General features: G+C 39.2%; 3 protein-coding genes across 11 annotated transcripts in view; 2 read left to right on the forward strand and 1 right to left on the reverse strand.

Moving 5' to 3' along the window:
- Positions 1–9,750, forward strand: part of tmem108 (transmembrane protein 108) — a 49,279-nt gene extending 39,529 nt beyond the window's left edge. For all 4 annotated transcript variants that reach the window (XM_073488779.1, XM_073488781.1, XM_073488780.1 and 1 more), the window contains exons 3-5: positions 1,887–3,101; positions 4,780–4,931; positions 7,118–9,750. In XM_073488779.1, coding sequence (XP_073344880.1) covers positions 1,887–3,101; positions 4,780–4,931; positions 7,118–7,234 — 1,484 coding nt within the window. In that variant the 3' untranslated portion in view covers positions 7,235–9,750. The remainder of the gene's footprint in view (positions 1–1,886; positions 3,102–4,779; positions 4,932–7,117) is intronic.
- A 3,325-nt stretch (positions 9,751–13,075) lies between these two features.
- On the forward strand, positions 13,076–17,693 carry cdv3 (carnitine deficiency-associated gene expressed in ventricle 3). Of its 4 annotated transcripts, none has more exons than XM_073488477.1 (5): positions 13,076–13,455; positions 14,255–14,328; positions 14,967–15,109; positions 15,683–15,845; positions 15,930–17,693. In XM_073488477.1, exons 1-5 carry the CDS (start codon positions 13,270–13,272, stop codon positions 16,054–16,056), a joined length of 693 nt encoding a protein of 230 aa, XP_073344578.1. In that variant the 5' UTR covers positions 13,076–13,269; the 3' UTR covers positions 16,057–17,693. The 4 variants fall into 4 exon arrangements, with proteins under 4 accessions (XP_073344578.1, XP_073344575.1, XP_073344577.1 ...); XM_073488474.1 differs by having other exon boundaries at positions 13,172–13,455; positions 14,252–14,328; positions 15,680–15,845; positions 15,930–16,149; XM_073488476.1 differs by having other exon boundaries at positions 13,172–13,455; positions 14,252–14,328; positions 15,930–16,149.
- A 274-nt stretch (positions 17,694–17,967) lies between these two features.
- Positions 17,968–23,076, reverse strand: LOC141014617 (uncharacterized). 3 transcript variants are annotated; one of them, XM_073488482.1, is made up of 7 exons: positions 22,971–23,076; positions 21,438–21,518; positions 20,558–20,596; positions 20,252–20,329; positions 18,699–18,749; positions 18,195–18,263; positions 17,968–18,087 (listed from the first exon to the last, which is right to left on the reverse strand). In XM_073488482.1, the coding sequence occupies exons 1-7, from the start codon at positions 23,031–23,033 to the stop codon at positions 18,073–18,075; spliced, it is 396 nt and encodes a 131-aa protein (XP_073344583.1). In that variant the 5' UTR covers positions 23,034–23,076; the 3' UTR covers positions 17,968–18,072. The 3 variants fall into 3 exon arrangements, 2 of the variants coding, with proteins under 2 accessions (XP_073344583.1, XP_073344581.1); XM_073488480.1 differs by lacking the exon at positions 22,971–23,076 and adding an exon at positions 22,448–22,665; XR_012180504.1 differs by lacking the exons at positions 20,252–20,329; positions 20,558–20,596; positions 21,438–21,518; positions 22,971–23,076 and adding an exon at positions 19,263–19,362.
- Positions 23,077–24,460: the final 1,384 nt, after the last annotated feature.

The raw sequence follows: 24,460 nt of genomic DNA on the forward strand, positions 1-24,460 counted from the left end.
AGCTGGTCCCCAACGAATGCACCATTTCTTCCTGTTTGAAAAAGTTTGCCGAAGTTACGGTTCCCAGCTGTGTCAAGAAACTATTGAGACTTTTTTATTTACATATTATGAACGGCCTGAAGGCTGAGTGTCAGTGACGGGTTTGAGAAGTCGGAAAGTGTTGAGAGACATTGAGAGACATTGTTAGTTTTGGTCTTTTCATGGGATTGGTTGGATAATCAGAAAAATGTAGAACGTTACCAGCTTCATCCTGAAGGCAATAAAGCAATAAAGATTTAAGCAAAATGAAAATAGGATACAATCATGTATCAAAATAACCTTGAGCTTGTATTCTCCTGTGGTAAAACCATGCTACATAACCACATCTAGACAGGAATTTCGAAAATGATAGCTTTGTGTTAATGCATGTTCTGTTCTCAGCTGAATGCATAGAAACCACCCGGTGGGAGCTCCACTAATGTGTCACATTAGCTTTGTTTAACAGTGTCAATAAGGGATGCAGGGGAGGGAGCAAAGGGGAAATTAATAAGCCTTTGCACGTTCCTCCCTCTATGACTTTCTTGCTGTCTGGATAACATAATAGGACCGATATTCCCTGCAGGCACCTGCTAATGACTTGTCACTACTCAGCCTCCTTATGGGATTGAGCTCGGGAAAGTGAATCTGTCAGGCTCTCTGAGATGCCTTTAGCATGTTAAGTGGGTTATTTTGACGCTCTGTCACTGTAAAGATATCTTTACAAATCATTTTGTGTCCAATTGTGCAGGAACCAGTTGAAATGCATTTTCATTTGATAATTGTGTTTTTATTTATTCACGTATTTATTCACTCGACTGATGCGTCCATGGCTCGATCTTAACAGAGTGCTGCAGGGATGACGTATTTTTTATAAGCTAACTCTAAAGTTAGCATCGCCCTGGTTCCCTCGACAAAACGTGTATAGGATTTTTCAGTTTGATTTTAGATGATTGCAGAAAATAAGCTCTGTGGCAAACAGAAATGTATGCATAAATGCAATCGCTAACATTAGGCTACACACAAACTACACCGTGGTCGTATGACTTCAACATCAACACCACTAAGCTTCCAACAACAGGATACTAAAGAGTGCTGCAGGAATGAGTCCGAAAACCTGGAAATAATGTTCAATTTCATACCTATGGTTCAATTTCATACCTATGGTTCCCTCGTCTCGAAGTCACTGGGTTTTTTCAAATAGGTTTTCCGTTAAATTTCAGGTGGTTAACTGAAATCCCATTAAAAAAAAAAACCCAGTTGACTTCGAAACGAGGGAACCGGAAGTGCTTAAATGCGAACGGATTTCTGAGTTTTTGGACTCATTCCTGCAAAGACACCTTATTTTAATGCACTGAAATCAATCAAAGCTAAAACTCTTAAAATTTCATTAAAAATGTATGAATATATCTAATCCTTTTTATACTTGCGTCAGGGAATACAAGATGTTTTGACAGACACACTAAATTACCTACTTTCAGTGTTATCTAGAGATTAGAATCAAATAAACGTTTGTTGTTCTATCACCTCGGTGAAGACTGAGCTCCTTGAATTTTTCAGCAAAATAACAAAGCAGAATTGTTGGAACTCTGCATCTAAAGACAGACATCTTCCAAGTCCCAGCTGCATGGTGAAACTCGTCCAGTGAATAATGCAGTAAATAACTAGTTAAACTAGATGAGTGACTCAGCGGTTCAGTAGATGAAAAGGCTGAGGAGCATAATGAATGCAAGACAAGGCTCTTCTGAACACCTGAGCAGTCAATTTCAGCCGCGGCTCTGCGCTCTCTCTGGCTTTGCGTTGCAGAAAGCTAAAAGGATTTTCTATGTCATCATGTGCTAATCACCAGCTTTCTCTCTCTTTCTCTGCAGGTGTTCTAGCATTCCTAGCACTGTCAGTAGGACTGGTGTCATCAGCACAGGAGCTGTATCTCAGCCAGACATCCCAGGATCCTGTCCACATGGCAGCCGCCCACAGCAGCCCCCTGTCAGCCCCCGTACCTCTCCACTCGGACTGGCATCAGGAAGGCTCCAGTAGCGGGGAATGGTCACCCAAAGGAGGCACTCAGCCCTCAGACATTATCCTCCCTACTGCCGCCCTCCACCCTTTTGCCTTGCTTCCTCCCATTCATGACACAAATGCTGTCACCCCGAACACTGTGAGCACTGAAAGTCATGTGAATCGGCCCCAGGAGCCGAGCTCTGATATTGTAAACCAAGGCCACATGCACAAATTGGTCAGGGTACCTCAAGTCCATAACCCAATTACTGTCAGCACTAACCAGGCCAGCAGCAGCAGCACAGCGGTCCCAAATATAGACGTGGACTCTTCTGCCAGAGGCGCTCCAAACCCCCTGGCTCTTCTGTCCAGCTCTGGATCAGACAGAGGAGATACACTCGCTGCACACCACGTGGAGCCTCAGAAGTTGTCTGTGGAGGAATCCACTGACCCCAGCTGGCAGGACGTTCCAGATCTCAAGCAGTCCTCCCTTTCTTCTTTGTCAAAGGATGCTGACCCCGCACTAGGCCTGAAACTCAGGGAGCATGCACACCACACCATCACTCTGAGGGAGGTGCATGGAGCGAACGAGCCCCCCACTCAAGAACTGGTGGTAGAGACAACGGTTGCATCTGTCGCTCCAGTCGTGAGCCCGCCAGAGAATCTAACTTCCACTGTGGCCACTCAAGCCCTGTCCACTGAGCTCAACACACAGGATCCAACAATCATCCCAAGCAACCACACTGCACCCAACGAGACCACCACTGAGGAGGTTGTCCAAGGTAACGGCACAGACAATGCCCCTCACGGACACTGGTTGGGAAATGTAACTGCATATGGTGGGCTGATCTCCAACAGCAGCTCAGCCGACGAGGCGTCTGCTCAGGGGAACGGCTCGGAGCCCCTCTCCACAGCCAACGGGAACTTCCTGAACAGGCAGGTGCCTGCCACTACCCAGGACCCCTGGACGCCTGGCAACAGCTCAGGCCCCACTGTCGACTCCCCGCCATCCCGCATGACCATCTGCTTGAGCAGGATGGACATTGTCTGGATCGTGCTGGCCATCAGTGTGCCTGTGTCGTCATGTTGTAAGTAATGTCAGAGCAGCTTGAAAAAGGTGGAATTAATGAATGTGACCTACTTGGAGTTTGGCTGACCTTGCCTTAAGGGGGACATATTATCCTCATTTTCATGTTCATAATTTTGTTTTCGGTTCTACTAGAATAGGTTTTCATGCTCTAATGCTCACAAATCATTTTTTTTTATGTCTGGAATGCTCTGTTTTAGCTCCCGTCTCTTTAACTACCCCAGTCTCCGCTTATTGGTCAATCTGCACACGTCCGAGCCAGCACCACTAACAACAACAGAGCAGCTTTGCTAGATTAATACTTCTGTGCCAAACTAGCTGCCAGGCAGAATTTATGCAAATGTGTAATGTGGTGACATAGTGTGATGTCACAAAGTCACAGAATTAAAGGCGGGACTGCTGACAAGTCGTTTCAGGAGCAGTGTTTTCTGCTGCACTTGAGAAAAAAGTAGTCCAAAGCTTTTTGCGGCTCCAGAGGAAGCTGCATGTAATCTGATAAATTGCCTCCAGTGATGTCACTCAGTGGCTAAGTTGCATTGTGGGTAATGTAGGCAGGTTTTCGAGCGGAAGAAGAATGCGTAGAATAAAAAAGGTGATATCTCTGGTTATGCTGTGTCGATTTTGATCCAAACAAGGGACAGCCTCCACACCCACATTGCAATTTAGCCACTGACAGACATCACAGAATGCAATATTTCAGATCACATGCAGCTTCCTCTAGAGCCACAAAAGGCTTTATACTACTTTTTCCACACATGCAGTAGTACTCCCCAACACCTATCCTTAAAAAAGCCCTTAAAACCTTAAGTAAAACCCTTACCCTCTAAATAAACAGGTTACAAACAAGGTATTAATAAATGAGCTTTGGAGGTGCTCGTAGGCAGATTTTGTTACCTTTGGTTAAAGCCAGGCTAGCTGTTTCCCCTTGCTAACTGGCTGTTAGCTGTAGCTTCAGATTTAACAGACAGACGTGATGGTGTTCAATCAATCTCAAGCCAAGTATTTCACTCGAGGTCACAGTCGAGTTATTTTGCAATGAAATGTGGTGATTTACTCATTTCATACCCTCACTTTACTTCAACTTTTCCGGGTTAAGACTCACCTCAGTATGTGATTTCCCTCATTTCTTAGAATGCCTTTTGAAAGCCCCCAGACACCCTGCAGGGCTTGATCTTGTTGCATTAAGTTGGAGAGAGTGCAATTCCAAAATAACAGGAGGGAGGGAGAGTTTTTTTTCTCAGCGAGCAGTAGAGCTGCACCTCAGGCAAAACATGATTTTTTGCATTTTGGTCTGATGGAGAAGAATTTCTTCCCCTTTGATAATATAAATTTCTTTCATGATTCCAAATGCGGGATGACCACCGCTCCACCTAAGTCTTCTGAAGTGCTCGAAGCATAAATGAGGTCAAACTGATAGGGGAGATTTTCACTCGCTTAGATCTATTTCACAAAATCACTCCAAGGCACAGCACCAGTAGCCATTTCTAACAGCATTTTAGTGTGAATTTTTTTCTTTTCATCCACAATTTCCTCCATCCGTGGCATGTTGACGTGAAACATGACAGCCTCCACCTGAGCACCTACTGTAGCGTGGGTGCTTTCAGAGCCTATTTGAAGCAACAGCAGCTCCTCCAGTCTCTGTGCTAACCCTCCTCTCCCCCCGTCTCCGCCTGCTCTAGCTGTGCTTTTGACGGTGTGCTGTATGAGGAGGAAGAAGAAGTCGTCAAGTCAGGAGAACAACCTCAGCTACTGGAACAACGCCATCACCATGGACTACTTCAGCAGGCACGCTGTGGAGCTGCCCAGAGAGATACACACTCTGGAGAGTGAGGTACAAACTACTGGCACACTGACTCTATTACTGTACAGCACTGCACGCAGAAGTGGGGAGAGGGACATTTACTTGATGTTTCACTATCAGTCAGCAGAATGGTTTTAATGAGTATGGAAACAACAAGATGCCCAATCTCTCCTGTCAGCAAGCCTCGAGGCCGGCTGAAGTGCACTTGAGCATGACACTGTATTACGAGGATTTACAGGGATGCTACTGGGAAAAAGCAAAAAGAGAATTTCTCTGCAGGCTATCTATTAAGATTACTTGTTAGTACGTGGAAGTGTTATCCTATCAGTACATTATTATTATTATTATTATTATTATTATGAATGTATACTTTTGGCTTTTGAAGGTGCAGTATGCAAGAATTGGCCACCTGTCGAATTCATACTCTGAGCAAATAAGGAGCAGCATATCATCGGAGTAACCACTGACTGCTTCTAACTGTAGCCGCTGTTAGCTAATTAGCTCAGTTAGCCGTGCAGCTAGTGGTCCCCACTTTGGCTTCATGCACAGTGGAGCAGCTTTTATGAGAATGAACAGGGAATTTGTGGGAATTTGAAGCATTTTGTAACATGATGATTTGTTTACATGAGATGATGACACACATAATACAGTTTTTACATTACATATTTTCAAAAATTACTGTTTGGGGCAAAAATCGTGAGAAATTTTCCTCTAGAAAAAAAAAATGTCAGGATTATTCTGTTTAGGATTATAGATACCACGTTTTAAAGAAATATAATAATAGTAAACTTTATTTTATGTACTTTTTAGGTAGATTTTAGGTATCTGTACTTCAGTATTTATTTTTCTGACAGCTCTTTACATTTACTCCCTACATTTTAACACAAATATCTGTACTTTCTGCTCCTTGCATTTTCAAAAAAGACATGACAAGATGGAAAAAGACTGGAATGGGGAAACAAGGCATGTTAGTGTCTTGTATCTGCACAGGCCCTGCAGCCCTGTGTCTGTATTTTCTTATTCTCTCACTTTGTTGCTGTGCTCGAAAGCTTTACCAACACAAAATTTTGTGTATTTGGCATCCTGTGAATGAGACTCGGCTACCTTTCTGGTGTGTTTACGAGCAGCTCAAACAAATCCTACTGATTCCACCTTAAGGTTAAATTGTCTTTCGTGTGTAATAATATGACGTGAGGTTCAGTTCGCTTTGCACAGAAATGGCTGATAGAAATGTCCTTCAGAGGGATACTTTAATACATTGAGTAAAGAATCAGTACTTCTACTGGTAGTCTTTTTTTTACAGAAATATCGTAATATAGTTCACGTTCTTCTCCGTGATTTCTTTGGCGCTCCCTTGTATATTCTGCCAATTTTCATATGATATTTGCGTTGTATTATAGTGATAAAAAGATGACCATAAAAAGATGCTATATAGCACCATCTGGTGGAGATTCCAGTATATAACAATGGTATATTTCAATTTTGCCATCCACCTCCCCTTCATTCCCACATCATTGTGCTTTGTTCTGTTTGCATGTTTTATGTCACCTTCTCTCCAGTGACCATTTCACTGTGTGTCTCCTTTTTTTTATTCCTCCTCCACCGCTCAATTTGCGTTCCTCTGCCGCCTGTTGGTGGCGGCGTCAGGAGAGGGAAGCTGAGGTTGGATCATGTGTGGGATGCCCCTGGTGACACCCAGGTGTTGTTTTGTCTCTGTAGAGCAGCAGCCTCATATAGCTTCCCCGGCGCTTTAGGTAAATGACAGTGCTCTGGGAGAAAATGATCATGAGCCTATAAATGACTGACTTGATTGGATCGTGCTGATGAAATGGCCTGATTCCTGCTGTAAAACATTTTGTTTTTCACACCTCCCTCCTCCAGCACTGCCTCATTACTGCTGACTCACCATCAACAACCATTTCTACATCCCCCTTCATTAAGTTTCTTCTTAGTCATCCATCCCTTTGTGAAGCTTTTACATCTTCCCCTCCGCTCCCTTTGTATCTCCTCTCATCTAGCTTTCTCAGAAATCTTCGTTCACCATCTCCTTAAAAGCCCCAGGGTGGACCAAACCAATATTTTATTCTGCTCATCGCCTGTAGAGTAGATGCATAGACTGCAGCCCTAATGCTGATCCCTGAATCATGAATCACAGCTGTTGTTTCACAGTTAGCCCTCCTGCGCTAACATTTTTTAATGTGTGTGTGCATTCGCAGGAGCATGACACCTGTCTACCGCCTAATGGAGACTACAGTGGCAGCAGCGTGGTCCTGGTTAACCCTTTCTGCCAGGAGACCCTCTTCATCAACAGAGACAAAGCGTCTGCCATCTAGAGACAGGAAAAGAGAGAGACTCCTCTTCGACTCCCCCTGCTGTTGTTGTCTATTTTATATATGTGGTAAATATCCAGAGACTTTGACTTTATACTGTATATGACAGAACACAAAGAGCAACCAGAAAGAAGAAGCGATGTAAACAAGACACTATTTACTATGAGAATGCCACCGCATATTTTTCTGATGTACATTTTCTACAAAAAAAAAGGCTTAATTGTGATAAAAGGTTTTTATTGTCTTTATAAAATACAGAGTATATGTGGTTTTGTTTTCATTACAGTGGCTTGACAGTGAGTGCACTGTGGATGTTGCCACATGAAGTCTGCTTTAGAGAAAGAGAGTGCTATGAAAAACATTAAAGCTGTCTTTGTTTTTTTGTTGTTGTTTTTTTTCCTTTAAATCAGTCAATCCCAAAATACTTATAGCCTGTTGAACTTGAATAAAGCACCTATGTACTTGAGGGGGAAACAGAGATTTACTGTTTGTGAGATCAGGGCCCGTATTTATGAAACTGAGCAAACTTCACATGACCAATCACATTTATGCCCCGAGCAGGAACAGCAAATCAGAAACACCGATTTTCTCTACTGTACATCTGCTCTGTTCAATCTTGTTTTTAAAGCTGATTATATGTCAGCCTGTTTCCGCTGCCCCCAAGTGGCCAAAAGAAATAGTTATTGCAGGTTTAAAGCAGTTTAAAAAATTTTTAAATAAGGATTGAATTAAAGGAAACTGAATACAATGGAGACAAAATGTTCACAGCAAACATTCTGATGCTGGTATACAAGGTACATCAGAGAAACTAGATACCTGTAAAGTTTCGTTTACAAATCTGTTGACAGGCAGACAGACTGACGACAGAAGGACAGACAAGGTGAAAACAATACAAGAGTGTTTGGGGATGTTTAAACTGGCATACAGTGCTCTGCAACTTAAAAAAAAACGTGAGCCATTGGCGTAAAGTAGGGGGGAATGGACCCTTTCCGACTTCTCTACGTCTGACCACCTTGGTCGGATGACGTGAATCATCAAAGTCAGCCTTCATTTTGATTTCAACTCCACACCTGTTACTGCATCTTGCACAGTGGTGATGCTATCACAGTGACAAAATCTTTCCACAGACATGTAAACACCTAGTGAAGTACTCAAAACGGCTTCTCTGATAGTTCCTGCTACAATAGGCGCCCAGGACCACACTTTGCCATGAGGACACACATGCAAAGACTCACAGAGGAAGCCAATACTAGCTGCTCGCTGTCACGACTGGTAATCATTTTAAAGGAAGAATTTAGTGTACGGGATAGGATAGTTTGATAGATGTATACAAAAACCATCGCCGCCTTGTTTGCACCTCTGATATTTCTGGAGTTCTTAAATTTAAAAGCATTGTTAAGGCATGAGAAATTTCATATATAGCTTTTACTCCAAAATTTGTGAGTATTAATGAAGGATTTTTACTCTCACTTGAGGCCAAAATTTGACTTTTAGCAGTTTAATAAATACAGGGCCTGATTTTAAGGTTGAGTTGAGCAGAATCTCTGTGTGATTGAGGGTCTATATCCTGCAGTTCTGACTGATTAAAATGGTTTTCCCCCTCATGTGTCACCAGCTTCTCTAAAGAGGGACCACATAGATGTCTTAATTCCTTATGTTGGCCCTTTATATATCAGTATGCGTGTGTGCGAGTGCCCTGTTTGTGCATGTTAGCATACTGCGCGAGCGTGCAGTGAAGTGTGGACGGATGAGTTGAAATGCGCTGCCCCCTCAACCAAATATCACTGTTACTTTAAATCAAACAAGAATCACTTTGAGCTCAGTTTTATCCGTTTCTCTGTGTGTGTCTGTTTGTGCCTCTGTGTGTGTCTGTCTGTCTTGTGGAGTGGCTACTGGTTATATCCCAGTTTGAGAGAGTTTCTCAGTGCTGTAGGAAACATTTAGACCAACCTTGCTACTGTAAATGTCTCCCTCCATCAATACTGTGTTTGTCCATCAATGCAAACTGTGTTTGTCGAAATGTTGAATGATTGTGAGTTAGTTGCTGGACCACATAATGCGTGTTAGAGGATGTCGAATATGTTGACCAATAAATACACTGAGATAAATAACCAATGCTGAATATTTACTGTGAGCACATACAGAGGCAGTGTTTGAATATTTTGTTTGATCACTGAACCTGTGGTCCTTCTATCATCTGTTTCACTTTGCATCGCTGCAGTTTTCTTCAATAATCGATGCTGCCTGCCTCTATCGTCGCTAAAGATTTTCCGCAATTTGTGAGACGTTGTTCTGAAATCACCGATTCAAACGGTGATGCTGAATGACACGGTTAAACATATTGATATTTCCTGCATTGGATGCTCACAGCTGGGCTTCTTGTTTTGCACGCTCAAAAGTGGATATTTTACAAAACGTTCAGTGGCACGATGGAGCAGTGTTCAACATTATGTATTTTTTGTACTGTAGTATACACTGTACTTTTTACTGCTGAGCAATAAAACAAAGAAAAAAACACACTGACTGATCCGTTTATCTCATTTATCCTCTTTAAAACAATGTGTAACAAACAGACATTTCCTTTACTTTACCATTCTGGTTTACTATAACAGAGCTGTAAACAGTCCCGCCGACCACAGCACATCCATTGATGCAGTGTGCTGGAATTTTTTCTTTGTGCACCAGTGCTGCATCTGGTCAAGTGACCTCCAGCTCTGGGAACACAACACCAGTTCAATAATCTGTTTACAAGCCTGCTTCACTGCCAAGAAGAGGCTTAATTTGAAGCCTCTTCAAATCTGGCAAAACATGACGTGACAGTGTCTATTTTGTGCCCACATTTGAAATTCTTTATAAATTCGGCTAAAGGCCACTTGCCATTTTGCAAGTTGTCCAAATAGATTTCCAAAGAGGCAGTACTGCAGGAGTTCAAAGTCTCTTCTGTTTAAAAAACATACATTTTGTGGAGGTTATTTTCAGTCAAAAATGAATGTGTAAGAGCTGATTAATATTTTAGTCCCTCTAAATAGAGTTGTAAACGATTTCATCATGCATCCACTCCACTCAAGTTGCTCTATGAGCATGCAGAGAATTTGGTCCAAAAAATTTAAAAGAAAAACAAACAAAAACATTAAGAGAGTAAAACAATTATCCTTGAGAAATTCTTTTGAGATCCATGCAACAGTTTTGAGCCATTTAAAGTTGCAAAAATGTAAATATTTAATACAAAATAAAAGATAATACAATTAAATGCAACATAGGTTCAGAGCATGTGTACATTAATAATAATAATAATAATAATAATAATAATAATAATAATAAAACCCAATTCTGCCAGGGAAGAAAGACATGAGGTAACTCAAAATGATTAAATATGAAATCATTAAGTCAAAAGTTATGACTCAGTATGTCTTTAACAGAGCGTAAGACGACAGCTGAGGCTTCTGGTGGAGGTCTGCCATACTGTATAGCCACCATCACTTCCAGTCAACCTGACACAAACTGAAATATCTAACACAATATAAAAGAAAATTACAACAATAGTGTGCAGCAATATGTTTTGGTGTTCAGATAGGCACGTTAATATGGAAACCCAATAATTAGAGAAAAAAGTTTGAAAGTCAAAATGCTAAGATACTCAACCATGACTTAAAGCTGAAATTATGAGATGATAAATCAAAAGTCTAAATTTTAAATCAAAATAAAGGGATTCAGAGTCCCGCCATTTAAACACAACAGGCTGAAGAGTTCTTTCAGTCTATCCTGTTGCTAAACCAAAACCAGTGTGTTGCTAAATAATACCTGGATTTGGGAATATTATGTGATATGTTTCATGGTCATGACTGTTTAATGTGCTTTTATGAATGTGTGCCATATGTTTGACTGTATGTAAACTTTTTGAGAGGAGTTGCCTAAGGATGCAAAATGAATGTTAGTATAAGCTGACAAAGTTGTATCGTATCATAGGTATCATAGTCAGATAGTGGAAAGTAGTCATTTTTTTATTGGTCAAGTATGTGGACCCATACAAGAAATCTGACTCTGTTGGCTCCCATTGTTCTTATACACAGTTCCACAAACATTTTCAGGAAAGACGGAAATCGACATACAGTTCAAGACAAGAACAACAAAGCTGAAAAAAGTTATGTAAAGTTAAACATTGAACTATTATGTATACACCATTAGGTGAAAAATATGTGCATATATGACAGAAAACAATACAATATATACAAGTCAAGTGTTTCTGTAAATTGTAAACAAAGGGTTACAAAAAGTGCAAAGATATATTTATGTATTGAATGTATGTCAGCCCTGCTACGAACTGGCGACCTGTCATGGGTGTACGCTGCCGCTCACACAATGTCAGCTGGGATCAGTTCCAGCCCCAAGTGACCTTGCAAAAGATAAGCTGTTACAGATAATGGGTGGATGGATGGATGGATGGATGGATGGATGGATGGATGGATGTACATATATACATGATATAGGTGGTTTTGTGCCATGGATGCAGGATTTATATTTGATAGTGATGGATGATTTATGATGGATGGCGGATGGTGTATTTTACGCTGTAAATATAAAAGTTACAGTTTTAAGTGTGTAACAGGGTTATTGACACTATATGACTGATTACGACTGGTGTGACTATGACTGAACTCATTTGATCACGTATTTATCCTTTATTTCTTTGCACTATTATTTCTTCTTGGTTTGTACGCCGACTTATGGTGTATACTTGTATACAGGTGTCAGCCATGGTGTTTTTTTTTTTTTTTTAAATACTGTACACACAACTACCTTCTTTTCACATACTAATGTAAAAGACAGTCCTTAACATTCACAATTTTAATTTATTTTATCATTCTTCTCCTCATTTATTAAATTTTTGTTGGCCTCGTTTCTAGCAGTATGTCTATTCCTGTGTAGTTTTATAATTTTCATTAACTAAAACTTATCATTTAGCTATTGATATAATATAGCTCTTATTTTTATTTATATACATTATACTGAATTTTGTCAACTTCTGGCATATTATAACTACTTTTTATGTATCAATAAGAAGAAATATACTATATTTGAAAAGTCATAAAACATAGATCAGAAACAGAAATAACTTTGAAGGAGAAATTGGGCATGTTACAGTTGCTCCTTCTAGAATAGAAATATCACACTATAGATATAAAGAAGATATAAATCGAGAAAGATTATAAGACATAAGTGTAGGTAAGAATAAAATATATGAAGGACTGATATCTAAAAAGTATATGTGCATTAAACTTATGTGAGATATTGGTATATTCTAGTGTTTCACTTGATTGTTTATTCTGTGACATATGTGAATTTAAATGTTGTGTTTTGTGAATATTTTTGATCACCAAAAATAATGCGACACATTTCATCTGACTTTTACTGCATATCCATACACATGCATATATGCATCCCTATTCCATTAACCCTAACCAATTTTGAGCAGCATACATATAGAAATGGAAATACTCCGAGAAAAAGATGTAAATATATCGTACTATACTAATACTACATTGTGGGTAATATCGAGTAATATTGCAAAATGGTTAAAAGTATAAATGCTGCAAACAATAGTTATGTATTGCACAGAATTTTTTTTTCAAAGAATTTCAGTAAGAGTTGATTTTATTTAATTTTAAAGGTCTGACAAAATTCAAATACGATAAAGCTAAACTAAAATATGACTGATGCATATTATAAACTGGATTTATACTGTGATTTTATTTTGTAAGGCTCGTAGTATTTCCGGCTCGTGGTCGAAGTACTTCCGGGTCACGGTACAGATTTGTCAAATAGCCCGTGCATGGCATGGTTGACAGGGTAGCTAACGTTTGAGCCAGGGATCCAGGGTGGACATTTTTATCAGCCTGTAACAGAAGTTAAACCATCACTTTAAGGAGAAACTCCATCTTCTTGGCCCGTCTACATAACTGTACTCTTTTTCCCCGAGAGCAAATTTTCACATTTGTCATTGCTCGGTTAGCTCAACTAGTTAACGTTGCTCTTTGAAAATGGCGGATGTACCACCAGAGAAGAGCCTGGACGATTTCTTTGCCAAGCGGGATAAAAAGAAGAAGAAAGAGAAAGGAAAGGGCAAGGAGTCCGCCGCCGGGCCCACGTCGGCTGTGGTGAAGAAGACGAAGAGGGAGAAGGAAAAGTCGGCGAAAAACGAGAATCAAGACACGCAGATTGAAAAGGTAAGTGAACGACGCTGCTCTTCTTCGGTAACTTTTTTGCCTCCTCGTCTTTATACAAGTTACCGGTGTCGTGTCAAATTGTGTACCCCCCCGTCCCCGTCACAATCTGCTTCCTGCTCATATTTATTCCGGTTTTCTGACAGCTCTGTACCGTTTCACCAATTAATGAAGGAAAAGCTAGCTGACTATAATTGACACGAAGCGAGAAAACGCCGGTTGCTAGCTAACATAGCATATGGTTTAATCTGGCACACATTGTAACGCGATACAAAATTTGACACGACACCCGTTTTTTTGCTGCTTTCCACAACATTAGCTTTCGTTTCTCGTCAGAAATATAAGTTTATTGTAACCGCTTGAGGCCCACGTATTAGCTAACATCCTGACAGTGGCCTTGGTTCACATGGGAAAGCTGTCATTCTCCTCTTTGAATCGTGGCTGTCCAGCTAGGCCGAGCCGCCATTTGTCACTGGGTTTAACGGGGTGGACTGGCTTTAGCTTCAGCAGACCTGAAGGTATGACTCTGTGACAAAGCTAAATGATATTTTATACTGTTAAAGAACTTGTCACACTGGTGTGTGTGTGTTAACGTTGACCCAAACTGTAAATGGCATGTGCAACCATTTCTTGGGAATACCTTGCTAGAGAGCAGATGTCATTTAAAAAAAAAAAAAAAAGAGCCTCACTAAATTAAGTATTACCAGAGAAATACTGCTACACTTTGGGTAAGTTACGGGGAATTAATGAATGTAATATCACTGTAATTTACTGAGAGTTAATGCATCTTTCTGCCAAGGAGGACGAGGAATGGAAAGAGTTTGAGCAGAAAGAAGTGGACTACAGCGGGCTTCGTCTCCAAGCTTTACAGATAAGGTGAGGGGAAAATATACATATTTGGTTGTAATTACTCCATGTCCACATGAGAAGATGCATGTCTTAGATGGTACCATCTAGTGGGGGCCAGTAAGGATCCTATGACTGGTCACCCACCTTCCAACACAAAAAATATTTTTAACACCGACTGAACTGTACTTCTTCCAGTATTTGCAAGCGTTGAAAACTCTCCTGCACACATAGTTTTTACGAAGCTGCCTTTGTGCATTGGTTGTGGGGCAGATTCAGTTTGTAATGATGCATCATGATGAGGTTAATCATGATCCAAATCCAGATTTTTTTATTTTTATTTTCAGCCTTTCAGTTATGTTGAAAATAGCAATTAAGTCAGATTATCAAGCTATGATACAGGACTTGTGGTGTAATACAATCAGGGTACTGAAAATCACAGCTCAAACTGTCAACATACAATTCTCTGTTACATATTAAGTGTAAATATGCACATTTTCATTTTCACCATCGTGAGTTTATAGAAGAGTTTCTATTGTAGATTTTAGTGAAAAATACCAATAATATGCACTCTTAAACAAACAAATATATTTAGTTGTTTTATGAAAAAAATCTGACATAGCTCATCATGAGTTCATATCTTAACTGTCTTCTGGCTGTTTTTTTAGTGACGAGAAAGAGGAAGAGGAGTATGAGAAGGAGGAGGTTGGTGAGGATGGAGAGATCATTCTGGTCAGCGGAGACAAAGTGTCCGGTCCCTGGAACAAGTCTGGAGCTGCTCCGCCTCCTGCTGCTGCTGCTGCACCTGTGGGTGAGTAAACCAGCTTCAACATCAGCTAATTGTGGGATATTGTAGGGTCATGGCACCCTATGACTCAGCTAATTTTTCCGATGTGTTCCAAGCCATACACATTTTTAAGCCTCTGTGCCACGTGTCAGGAATGCCTTGAGGAAATGCCTTCAAATTTGGCAAAAACATCCACTTGGAGGAACTGATTAGAAAATCGTGGTCAAAAGTCAAGATAACTGTGACCGACGAAACACGTTTTTTAGCCATAACCCAAGAAGTTATATTCAAATTATGACACAAATTCTCACTGGATTCAAACATGTCAATATAGTATTGCTTTGATTTCACCTAAACTTACACTTAATACCTTTTTTTTTTTTAAATTCAATTCCTTTTAAGTCTTTACTAGATATTTTATGAGTCTGTACAGACGGATGAAAACTACAACTTGACTGGTTGACAGAGGCATACAAGGGCAAGGCAGCACTTATGAAGCGGTGAACCTCCTTATGGTGTGTTTTGATCAAATAAATGCCCCTAAAAATCATTTCTTCTAACTGGTGTCGTTTCTTTAATTCTTTTCTTTAATAGCAGAGGAGGAAGAGGTGCCTGAATCGAAGCCTGCTGGGGTATATCGCCCTCCAGGGGCTCGGCTGACCACCACCAAACGAGTGCACACCCAGGGGCCTCCTGAGATCTTCAGTGATGCACAGTTCCCATCTCTACTGGCCACCGCCAAGCACGTGGAGACACGCAAGTGAGTAGAGCTCAATGGTAATTGGTAAGTTTTATATAGTTTCTTGTTGCAGTTTAATTGATCCCACACATGGCTGTGTTTCAGGGACAGAGAAATGGAGAAGACCTTTGAGGTTGTGAAACACAGGAACCGTGGCAGAGAGGAGAGCAGTGGCACTTCTATGCAGCAGTTGCAGCTTGATAACCAGTACGCCATCCTTGGGGATAAGTAGAGCCGCTCCCCTCCGTCCCCTGGCCCCTTCAGCACGGTCCGGCCCAGCCCCTCGAAGGAAGCTGAACTCCAGCTGTGTTGACTGCAGTCCTGCCACCATCACACAAACACACACACAGCCTCATATACACAGCAACACTTCTGCAGCACATACAGTGACACTCCCTCTGAATAAATCAACTACACACTTTACATACACTTGGTCGGCAAAACTGAAGGACTGCAACTGAAGGGGCTGTTGAAAGAGGGAGCAATTGAAAAGGAATTAGCAAAATACACCCAAACGTACAACACTGCAGCAGCAACAAAAGACGACTTAGTTGTCCTTTGTGGATTGTGCTCAGAGCAGCAGTTGTGTGGCGCAACTTTTCTCTGGACTTCAACTTGCTTCGATAAAGCCACAGAGGATCGAAGATAACTTTAGGCAAGATGATTTTACAAACTTCTGTGAAAATATCTATTTTTTTGCAAGATCGTTATAACCCAATCGCACTTGGTATTTTGGGGTGGTTTTTGAGTTGCGGTTGGGGCTTTCGCGAGTTGGGGATACTACCTCAGCGATATAGCTGGTGGTGACGATGTGGACTGAGCTTCTTTTTTTTTTCTCTCTCTTTCTCTCTCTCCGCTGTGGTGGTGAACGGGGCAAACACCAACCCTCCCCATGTACAAGCTGGCCATCAGGCTCTTTAATTTAGAAACTTGAAGCTTTGTTTTTCTTTTTCTTCATGTTGATGACACTCTGCAAAGATCTATGGACAAGAAGCGATAGGTTGTGGTCCTCATTTAGAATTTCTATATAAAGTGGCCTTACTGATAGAGAGAAACTGCTGTGTCATCTGAAGAGAACTGTGCTTGTTGTCTCACGGGCTGCTGACTGCCTCTGGATCTCACCACTCTGTGACAAAAAAAACAAACAAACAAAAAAAAAATCCTTTTGTAGTGCTGTTGTAGTTTGCCTGATGATTACAGCTACTAACTGTCTTTCATATCCACTGTTTGATCTCGCTGCCCTTGCTTTATTTTGCTCTCTGCAAAATAGAAATTAAAGCTCGTTTCTAATCCGAAACCAAATGCTTTACTGTGGTTTGACACCAGATGGTCACAGATGTTACATTACCAAGAAATAAAAGACAGGAAACCACTTTAAAAGCATATGAGTTGAGGTTGTTAGGCCATATTGAGTTTGCACCTTTTCATAATTTGTTGTAAAGTGGTACATTTCAACCCCAGTTTTAACACTTCCTTTTTTTTATTATCAAGGCTTTTCCTCATAAGTAAATGTGCTGTGTCAGCCCTCATTGCAGGTGTGTAGAACAGGTTGTTGCTTGTGCATAACTTAATTTCCAGACAGTGACAGCAACTACTCGTCTGTAAAATCAAACTGTCCCCAAACCAACAGAGTACTATCCACTTGCAAAAACAGTGGTATGCCTGGTTAAAATCAAATGGGTTTTTACTAAGAGCATAGTTATGTTTAGAAAGGTGAAGAAGAACTGGAAATGTGTTCTATGTTTCTGTCCTTTCCATAAAAGATGTCGGGGAGCATTGATCCCTGCTGGGAAACTTTGGGTGGACTTGGATAATATTTGTGATGAAAAGAAAAGAGTCTAACACAGAAAATAAAGTGATCCTTGTGAATTAAGTCTTGTCTGAATCTTTAAACGTTGAAAATGGAGAATTATACAGTGTCTAGGTGTTGTTGTCCATTTGTAAACTCAAGACTTGTCAACCTGCCAAATCTCTCCCATACTTGCTTACTGAATTCCCGTGGTGTCTCAGTTTGTCAGAGTAGGTGTTGATTTTGACGAAGCAAGCATACATTATCAAAGGTTCCTGCTCTTTTTGGAAAAAAATAGATGTTTCATTTGACCTTTATCCAATAATAATAACGAATAAAGAACTTCTCACACAACAGGCTTCAAATGTTTATTTGAAAAGGCTGTTACACCAGCATTTCTGTCTCTGTTAGAATTTAAACCCGTCACTGTCTGTTCATTCCTCTGCTGTCAGTCTTCTTTCATTTTTGCTGTTCCTGAAAGGACAAGATGACCAACAATTAAATAAAATATACATCTTAAATTATTTGTGATCGCACAACAAATCATATCAAAAATGTGAGTGCTGATTCCAGGTTCTTACCTGTTCCACATTACCGTCAGTTTTTGGAGGACGAAGACCAGCCCCATTTTCCAACGGGGTCCAGACAGACTAAAGAAAGAAAAAAAATGTAAGAAATTTACACTAAAACTAATGTTAGTATGTTGATTAATCTGAGATTAAATCTTCCAAAATGTATGATCATTTCTAAGAATAATAAAACAATAATTTAATTTAATTTATTTATTTATTTTTTATCTGTTACCAAGAAGCAGTTTAATCTTGGAAGATAATTTGGTCATTTCACAGATCTCATCTGTCTGTCTGAAATAACACTTGTTTTTTTGCGTTTGTAACCAATATCTCTCCACAACTACAGCGGGGGCAGCGCAACTCCATCTGTAGCTCGGAGCTAACACTACATCAGAATGATGCCATGCTGTAACTACTGCCAGTGGTCAGCCTTCATTAATGACACGATCTCTTGGTTGGGGCTTGAAAATGAATGAAAATCACTTTCTCCTGCTGACACTTTTTTCCACCTACCATTGGGTTTGACTTCTGAGTTGGAGCCGGCGCTGCATCTGCCTGAGGCAGCTGAAAAATAAATATATAGCCCTTGAATAAAAAACAAAAAGCAAAATACAACCCTAGACTAAAGAGAGGACCTTGGGTTTTTGTTTATTTTGTTTCAGCAAGGTCATTGACATAGGATTACAAACAAAGCAGCAAAATAATCAGTGAGCCTGTTTCATGATCACAGATTCATGGGGAAAAGACATTTAAAAAATATTCCTAATCTAAGACAAGGTTGTTTAAATCTGAAGTCTGGTTCTGCAGCCTGTTTTTAACACTTACCTGTTAGTTAACGAAATAATCCTACAATGTTAAATATACAGCACACCAAATCTGACATATCTGGAAGCTCCAGGTAACACAAATCATGTTGCAGAAGTTCAAGTTATTGCTAAATAAGTAGCGAAGTGATGTACTTTATTTAGTGGGTTAGAGTACATTAAACATATAGAGCAATGGCAGTGTTAATTATTTTAAATCAATTAAAGTTGTTTCCTTTTCAGGAAATCCAATAATCTAAGCATGCTGTCTTACCGAGGCTGCGAGAATGATTCCCACCAAGCACAGTACTGTAAGCCCTCTCATCTTGGATATAAATTAGCCTCTGATCTCGTACACCTGCTTTATAGTTTCTGGTTCAGTAGGTGGAGTTAAAAAAGTGTTCTTTTTGTTCTGTGAACTTAAGTTCTGGTTTAAAATCAAAGTCCAACTGGTTTATTTGTTGGCAAATGTGATATTGCTTACTCAGACAAAGTCTAACTAGGAATAGGTATTTGTAATACAGGCTAACGATTGAATCATTATCAATTACTCTGCAGATCATTTCTTAGAAAACTAGCAAATCTTTTTTTTTTTCATCTAAAAAGAAGGACACTTCCAGAATAGTTGGCGACTGTTGATTGATTCAAGATTGATTTGTCATTATAAAAACACAAGATTGTATAACGAAATGGCAGTGAATGGCAAAAAAAACAAAACAAAGCAACAACCCTATTTTTGTTTTAGAAACTTTTTAGAAAGTTGTACAGAGTCAGCAAAAAATACAGAAAGGGGTCATCAGCACAAAGATGGGTATGTTAGAGAAGAGACCACATGATCACTATAAATTGTAAACAGGCGAGGGCCCAGAAGAGACCCTTGTGGAACACCTTTTGTTACTGGTAAAACTGTGATTGAATATTTCCAGCCTTTAAAAACAAAGTGAACTTATGAACGGTGTCTTAATTTTTAAACTCAGAAGTTGGTCCAAGTTCACAGTGTATTTCAAGAAAATATATTTTGAACCCCTTTCAAGTTTCAAATATAGCTAAATATTGGTTACAAATCCCATAAAAAAGACCAAAACCACAGCCTGCCTTTCTGCTGTTGTTTGTTGTCTTGTTGGGCACCATCAGCTGTGGATTAATACACATTTACAGCGGCAGGACTGTGTATATGGAATTAACTCAAAACAAACTGTGGTGTATATGTATTTAAGTGTGCCATTTATGTATTTTGTTATCCTTGAGTGAACATTTTCTCACCTCGGTGTCCTCTCCATTCGCAGGTGGTCTGAACCCAAGGGTATTTTTAATCGCCACCCGAATGCCATCATCCCATTCCTGAACGGGCAAAGTATCAGCAACACTTTATAGTAATATGAGGATCTATAACATATCATATCATATAACAATATATATTTATTAAAATGATAAATCCATCTAAAGGTCAAACTCTTTTATGCTACCACTTTGTTTTTTAATTTGTGTACAAGTCACATTAGGCTGTTATTTCTCCAGCCTGCCCAAAAAACTCAATCATATGTTAAAGTTTATATGAGGACCACCTACCGGATTTCTCTCCACCTTTTCTGGATTCAACTCTGCATGCTGAAATACAAAAGGCATTGCACTTGAATCAAATAATATATAAATGTTTACTTTAACTCAGTGAGATAACTGGTTGTTTGCATTTTCCTGCAAGACCGTCGACTTTGGACTTCAAACAAACCTGCCAAAAAAATAATCTGAAAATTAACTTGTTTTATACAAATAGCAGCATACACTCAGGCCTTTACTCCAGCTTCTTCTTTGATTCCTAAAAATTAAAAACATTTATAAAAGACATAAAATACACGTTTAGTCCTGCTTAACACACCAGAAAGTCATAAAGACAGGATCAAACTGGAGGATCAGACTGACAGAACCAAGAAACTCTGCGTGCTGTCAATTACTTATATTTGCTCACTATATTTATATCCTGTATATACAGTAATGGTCCCACTGCTCTTTGTCATAATAAATTGTTTTTAATCGGAAGACTAGTTCTGCAACTAATGTTTTACATTTCTATCAGCAGGATCAGCCGTCTTAAAATATTTAATATGCAGTATGCTAAATGAGGGGCTAACGTTGGCTCCTATGGGTGAGTCACACCTCTGTAGGTTAAATACAAAGTAAAAAGTCATGTAGGTAAAACAAGAATATATTACTTGGTACTAAAGTTTGGGCAGTGCGGACAGTTTAGGAGAAAAAAATACAGATTAAGACATGAAAACTAGAGAAATTTCAGAGCTGTAGAAATCTACAATTCTAACAAATAAACAATAAATTAACCTGTCACATAAAAAGGGCACTACCACAGACTCAGTGCCAAACTCCTCTTCCATACCTTGACTTTTGAAAAACTCTTTAAGAATAGTGAAGTATCTTTCTCCCACAGTCTACTCACCATTGTTTCGTTGTTTGTCGTGTTGGGTGTTGAGTTAAACCCAGTCGTACCATTCATTGGTCTTCTACTTCCCAGTAACCACTGAAAATTGAAATTTCAAATGAGATAACCTCAAACCAAGGAACTAAAGCGTTTGTTTGGTATCCATTTGACTCTAATCGGTTTGTAAAATTGTGCAAAAACATTGACAGTGGATTTCAAATAAAGCTGTGAAATAAAAAAAGAATTAGTTTAGTTTTAATTAGATTGACTCTTGAAAAAACTAAATTGTACTAGTTGACTTCAGGGTAGCATCAAACAAACTATGTGAAGCTGAGAAATTACAGTATAATTTGAGTTTTATACGTATAAAAGAAAAAATCTGGAAACAATCTGTTTAACTTTTCATCATTAAATCCTAATTGGATTGAATGATGGGATTGATCATTGGCAGCATCGATGTTCAAGCTTAATTTCTTTATTTTTCTATTCATCTGTCGAACTGCCAGTGACCCAATTTGAGCAGCTTGAATTATTACTTTAAAAAATGACCACATGGATTTAAGAAACTTGAATACAGTTTTTCATATATTGGAGACCTACTGTAAATGTTAAAAATATACTTGAAATATGTTTCTTCAAACATGCATAACCTGAAGATCACAATCAGGAAATTCAATTTCAACAGTTGAGGTAAGGTGATGAAATATTCCAGGTATACGAGTACAGTAGTATTTGAATTTCAACATTAGGTTCAGAAATAGTTAAATTTGAACACTAAATGTTAAGTAGTGATTAAAATTAAACAAATTGGGTATTAATTTGTTGAATCTTTAAGGCCTTTCTTTGCTTCTACAAATCTGAGGCAAAGTAACACTTAAGTTATTGCAAAGTAAGAGAGAAGAACGTTATTTAGAATGAGGATAATTATAGGGCGAAGTTATTGAAAAAGAAAAAGAGAAATGAAATGAAATCAACAGGACATTAGCAGTTAGTATTTCTAGTCAGTTAAAGTACTTCCTTTTCAGTACCAATGTTGTAGGTGTAGGTGAAGGATTTGAGGTTGTTAGAGTAAATCCGGCAAACAGGAGCAGCATGAGTCCTCTCATCTTGAAAAAATGAGTCTCCTATCTACACCTACACCTGCTTTATAGTATCCACGATAGTAGGTGGAGTTTGTTACAGTTCCCCTATGCATGTATATGTATTTTTCGGCTACTTCCACTTAAAGTGGTAACAAAGCTTTAATCCAAGGTCATAATAGTGTTTGGATAGTAAGGGCATTGACACTGGATTTTAAAGGAAGCAGCCACATTATCAATAAATTAACCCATTTCATTTCTCCTCACCAGCATGTTCACCAGTTCTAGATTATAAAATGTATTTGTAGCCCTTGGAATAAATTGTACTAAAATGAGAAGTCTGAGGCTTGCAAAGTGACATTGAAGTAATGGAGAATACAACAAAAACTACAGAAGTGTTTTTAGCAGTTAAAGTTCTATCCTTTTCGGTCTTTTGAGATCAGTAAATCTGGGGTAAAATCCCCAGTCTTACCATGTCGTAAGCAGATGCTGTGAGAATGAATCCCATCAAACCGAGTAATATGAGCCCCCTCATCTTGAAAATAGATTAGCCTCCAATCTGCACATACAACTGCTTTATAGTGTCCATGTCAGTGGGTGGAGTCTTGGTGGAGACTGTTGTTCAACTCACTGTAATGTGTGTCACAGTGTCATGACTGATAAATATGGTTAAGCTAAAACCCCAAATCAAATTTCTTACTTGTTCCCCTGTCTGACAACAGAAAACAGATGTTTAAAAAGAAAAACAACAACCAAACCTGCAACATGCAGATTCACATTGGACTGATATTAACACATGACCTCAGTGTTTGGCAAAATATGGCAGGTAATATGATTTTTTCTCTAAAATTACTAGAGGTCTCCAGGTAATACTAGTCCCCTGCACAGATGGCTTTAGAAACTTAAACTTGTTAGATGGTGATATTCAGTGCTTGTTTTTATGTTTACTGCCCCCAAGTGGCCAAAAATGAATGAACAAAAACAAAGACAAAACTTAAAGGTAGCCTGTGGAGATTTGAAACTGACTTTTACTGATGGTAATACGTCAGAAAAGTGCCAAAAAAGCAGTGAAGAAGACGATGACGACTGTGAGCCAGCAAACATGGCTACAAACAATGCAGATTTAAAGGTCCACTGTGTAAGATTCAGGGGGGTGTATTGGCAGAAAATTAATATAATATTCATGATTATGTTTTCATAAGTGTATAATCACCTGAAACTAAGAATCTACAGAGAGAGCGGGTACTCTTCCACGGAATCCGCCACGTTTGTACAGTAGCCCAGAGGGGACAAACCAAACACTGACTCTAGAGAGGGCCTTCCACGCTTTGTATTTGTTTCAGTGGCAACTATGGGGGAGGGTGAGACGAGGGGTGTTCAGATGCTTGCAATCTGTAACTTCACCACTAGATGCCACTAAATCCTACACATAAATACTTCCAGAAAATTGTTTTTTTTTTTTTTTGCAAATGTCTAATTGCATTTATCACCCTTGTTAAATGTTAAGGTCACACACACAGAATACTTTGCTTAATGTAAATATAACTTTTTTATTGTACAAGAAAACTGCTTTGGGCTTCTTTAATCCCTGCATGGAAGTAATTTTAGTAAAAATAAAAAAATGGAAAAAAATAGACCTATTATTGAAAGTAGAAATTAAACATAAAAATTTTAGAAAAACTCCCCGTCACATGATAAAAATGTCAGAGAATCTTGTTTTTATTGTAAACTTAGATCACTTGGTCCCTTTTTATGTTGCATGTTTTTTATACTCATTTGATGTTTTTATCTTTCTGCATGTGTGGTTGTGTTTTTAATCACCTGTTTAATTGGTGTTTTAATAAATTGTTTAAACTTGCTTGGGGTCTCTGAACAGTGGAGTTACCTTGCTGGACCTCACATGACTATGTGACATAAAGACAGAAGATTCGAAAACAACTTTTTCATTACTTAATTTCATGG

This window comes from Pagrus major, chromosome 19, assembly GCF_040436345.1.
Source record: "Pagrus major chromosome 19, Pma_NU_1.0".
NCBI lineage: Eukaryota > Metazoa > Chordata > Actinopteri > Spariformes > Sparidae > Pagrus > Pagrus major.

What these genes read in the sequence shown, in the direction of transcription:
- cdv3 (XM_073488474.1), top strand. Translation starts at nt 13,270, where the DNA reads ATGGCGGATGTACCACCAGAGAAGAGCCTGGACGATTTCTTTGCCAAG. An exon ending in TGCTGCTGCTGCACCTGTGG is followed by an intron (nt 15,110 to 15,679) that starts GTGAGTAAACCA and finishes TTTCTTTAATAG; the next exon opens with CAGAGGAGGAAGAGGTGCCT. An exon ending in AAGCACGTGGAGACACGCAA is followed by an intron (nt 15,846 to 15,929) that starts GTGAGTAGAGCT and finishes GCTGTGTTTCAG; the next exon opens with GGACAGAGAAATGGAGAAGA.
- LOC141014617 (XM_073488480.1), bottom strand. Translation starts at nt 22,525, where the DNA reads ATGAGAGGACTCATGCTGCTCCTGTTTGCCGGATTTACTCTAACAACC. An exon ending in AAAAGGTGGAGAGAAATCCG is followed by an intron (nt 20,330 to 20,557) that starts GTAGGTGGTCCT and finishes TTGCCCGTTCAG; the next exon opens with GAATGGGATGATGGCATTCG. An exon ending in CTCAGAAGTCAAACCCAATG is followed by an intron (nt 18,264 to 18,698) that starts GTAGGTGGAAAA and finishes TTCTTTCTTTAG; the next exon opens with TCTGTCTGGACCCCGTTGGA.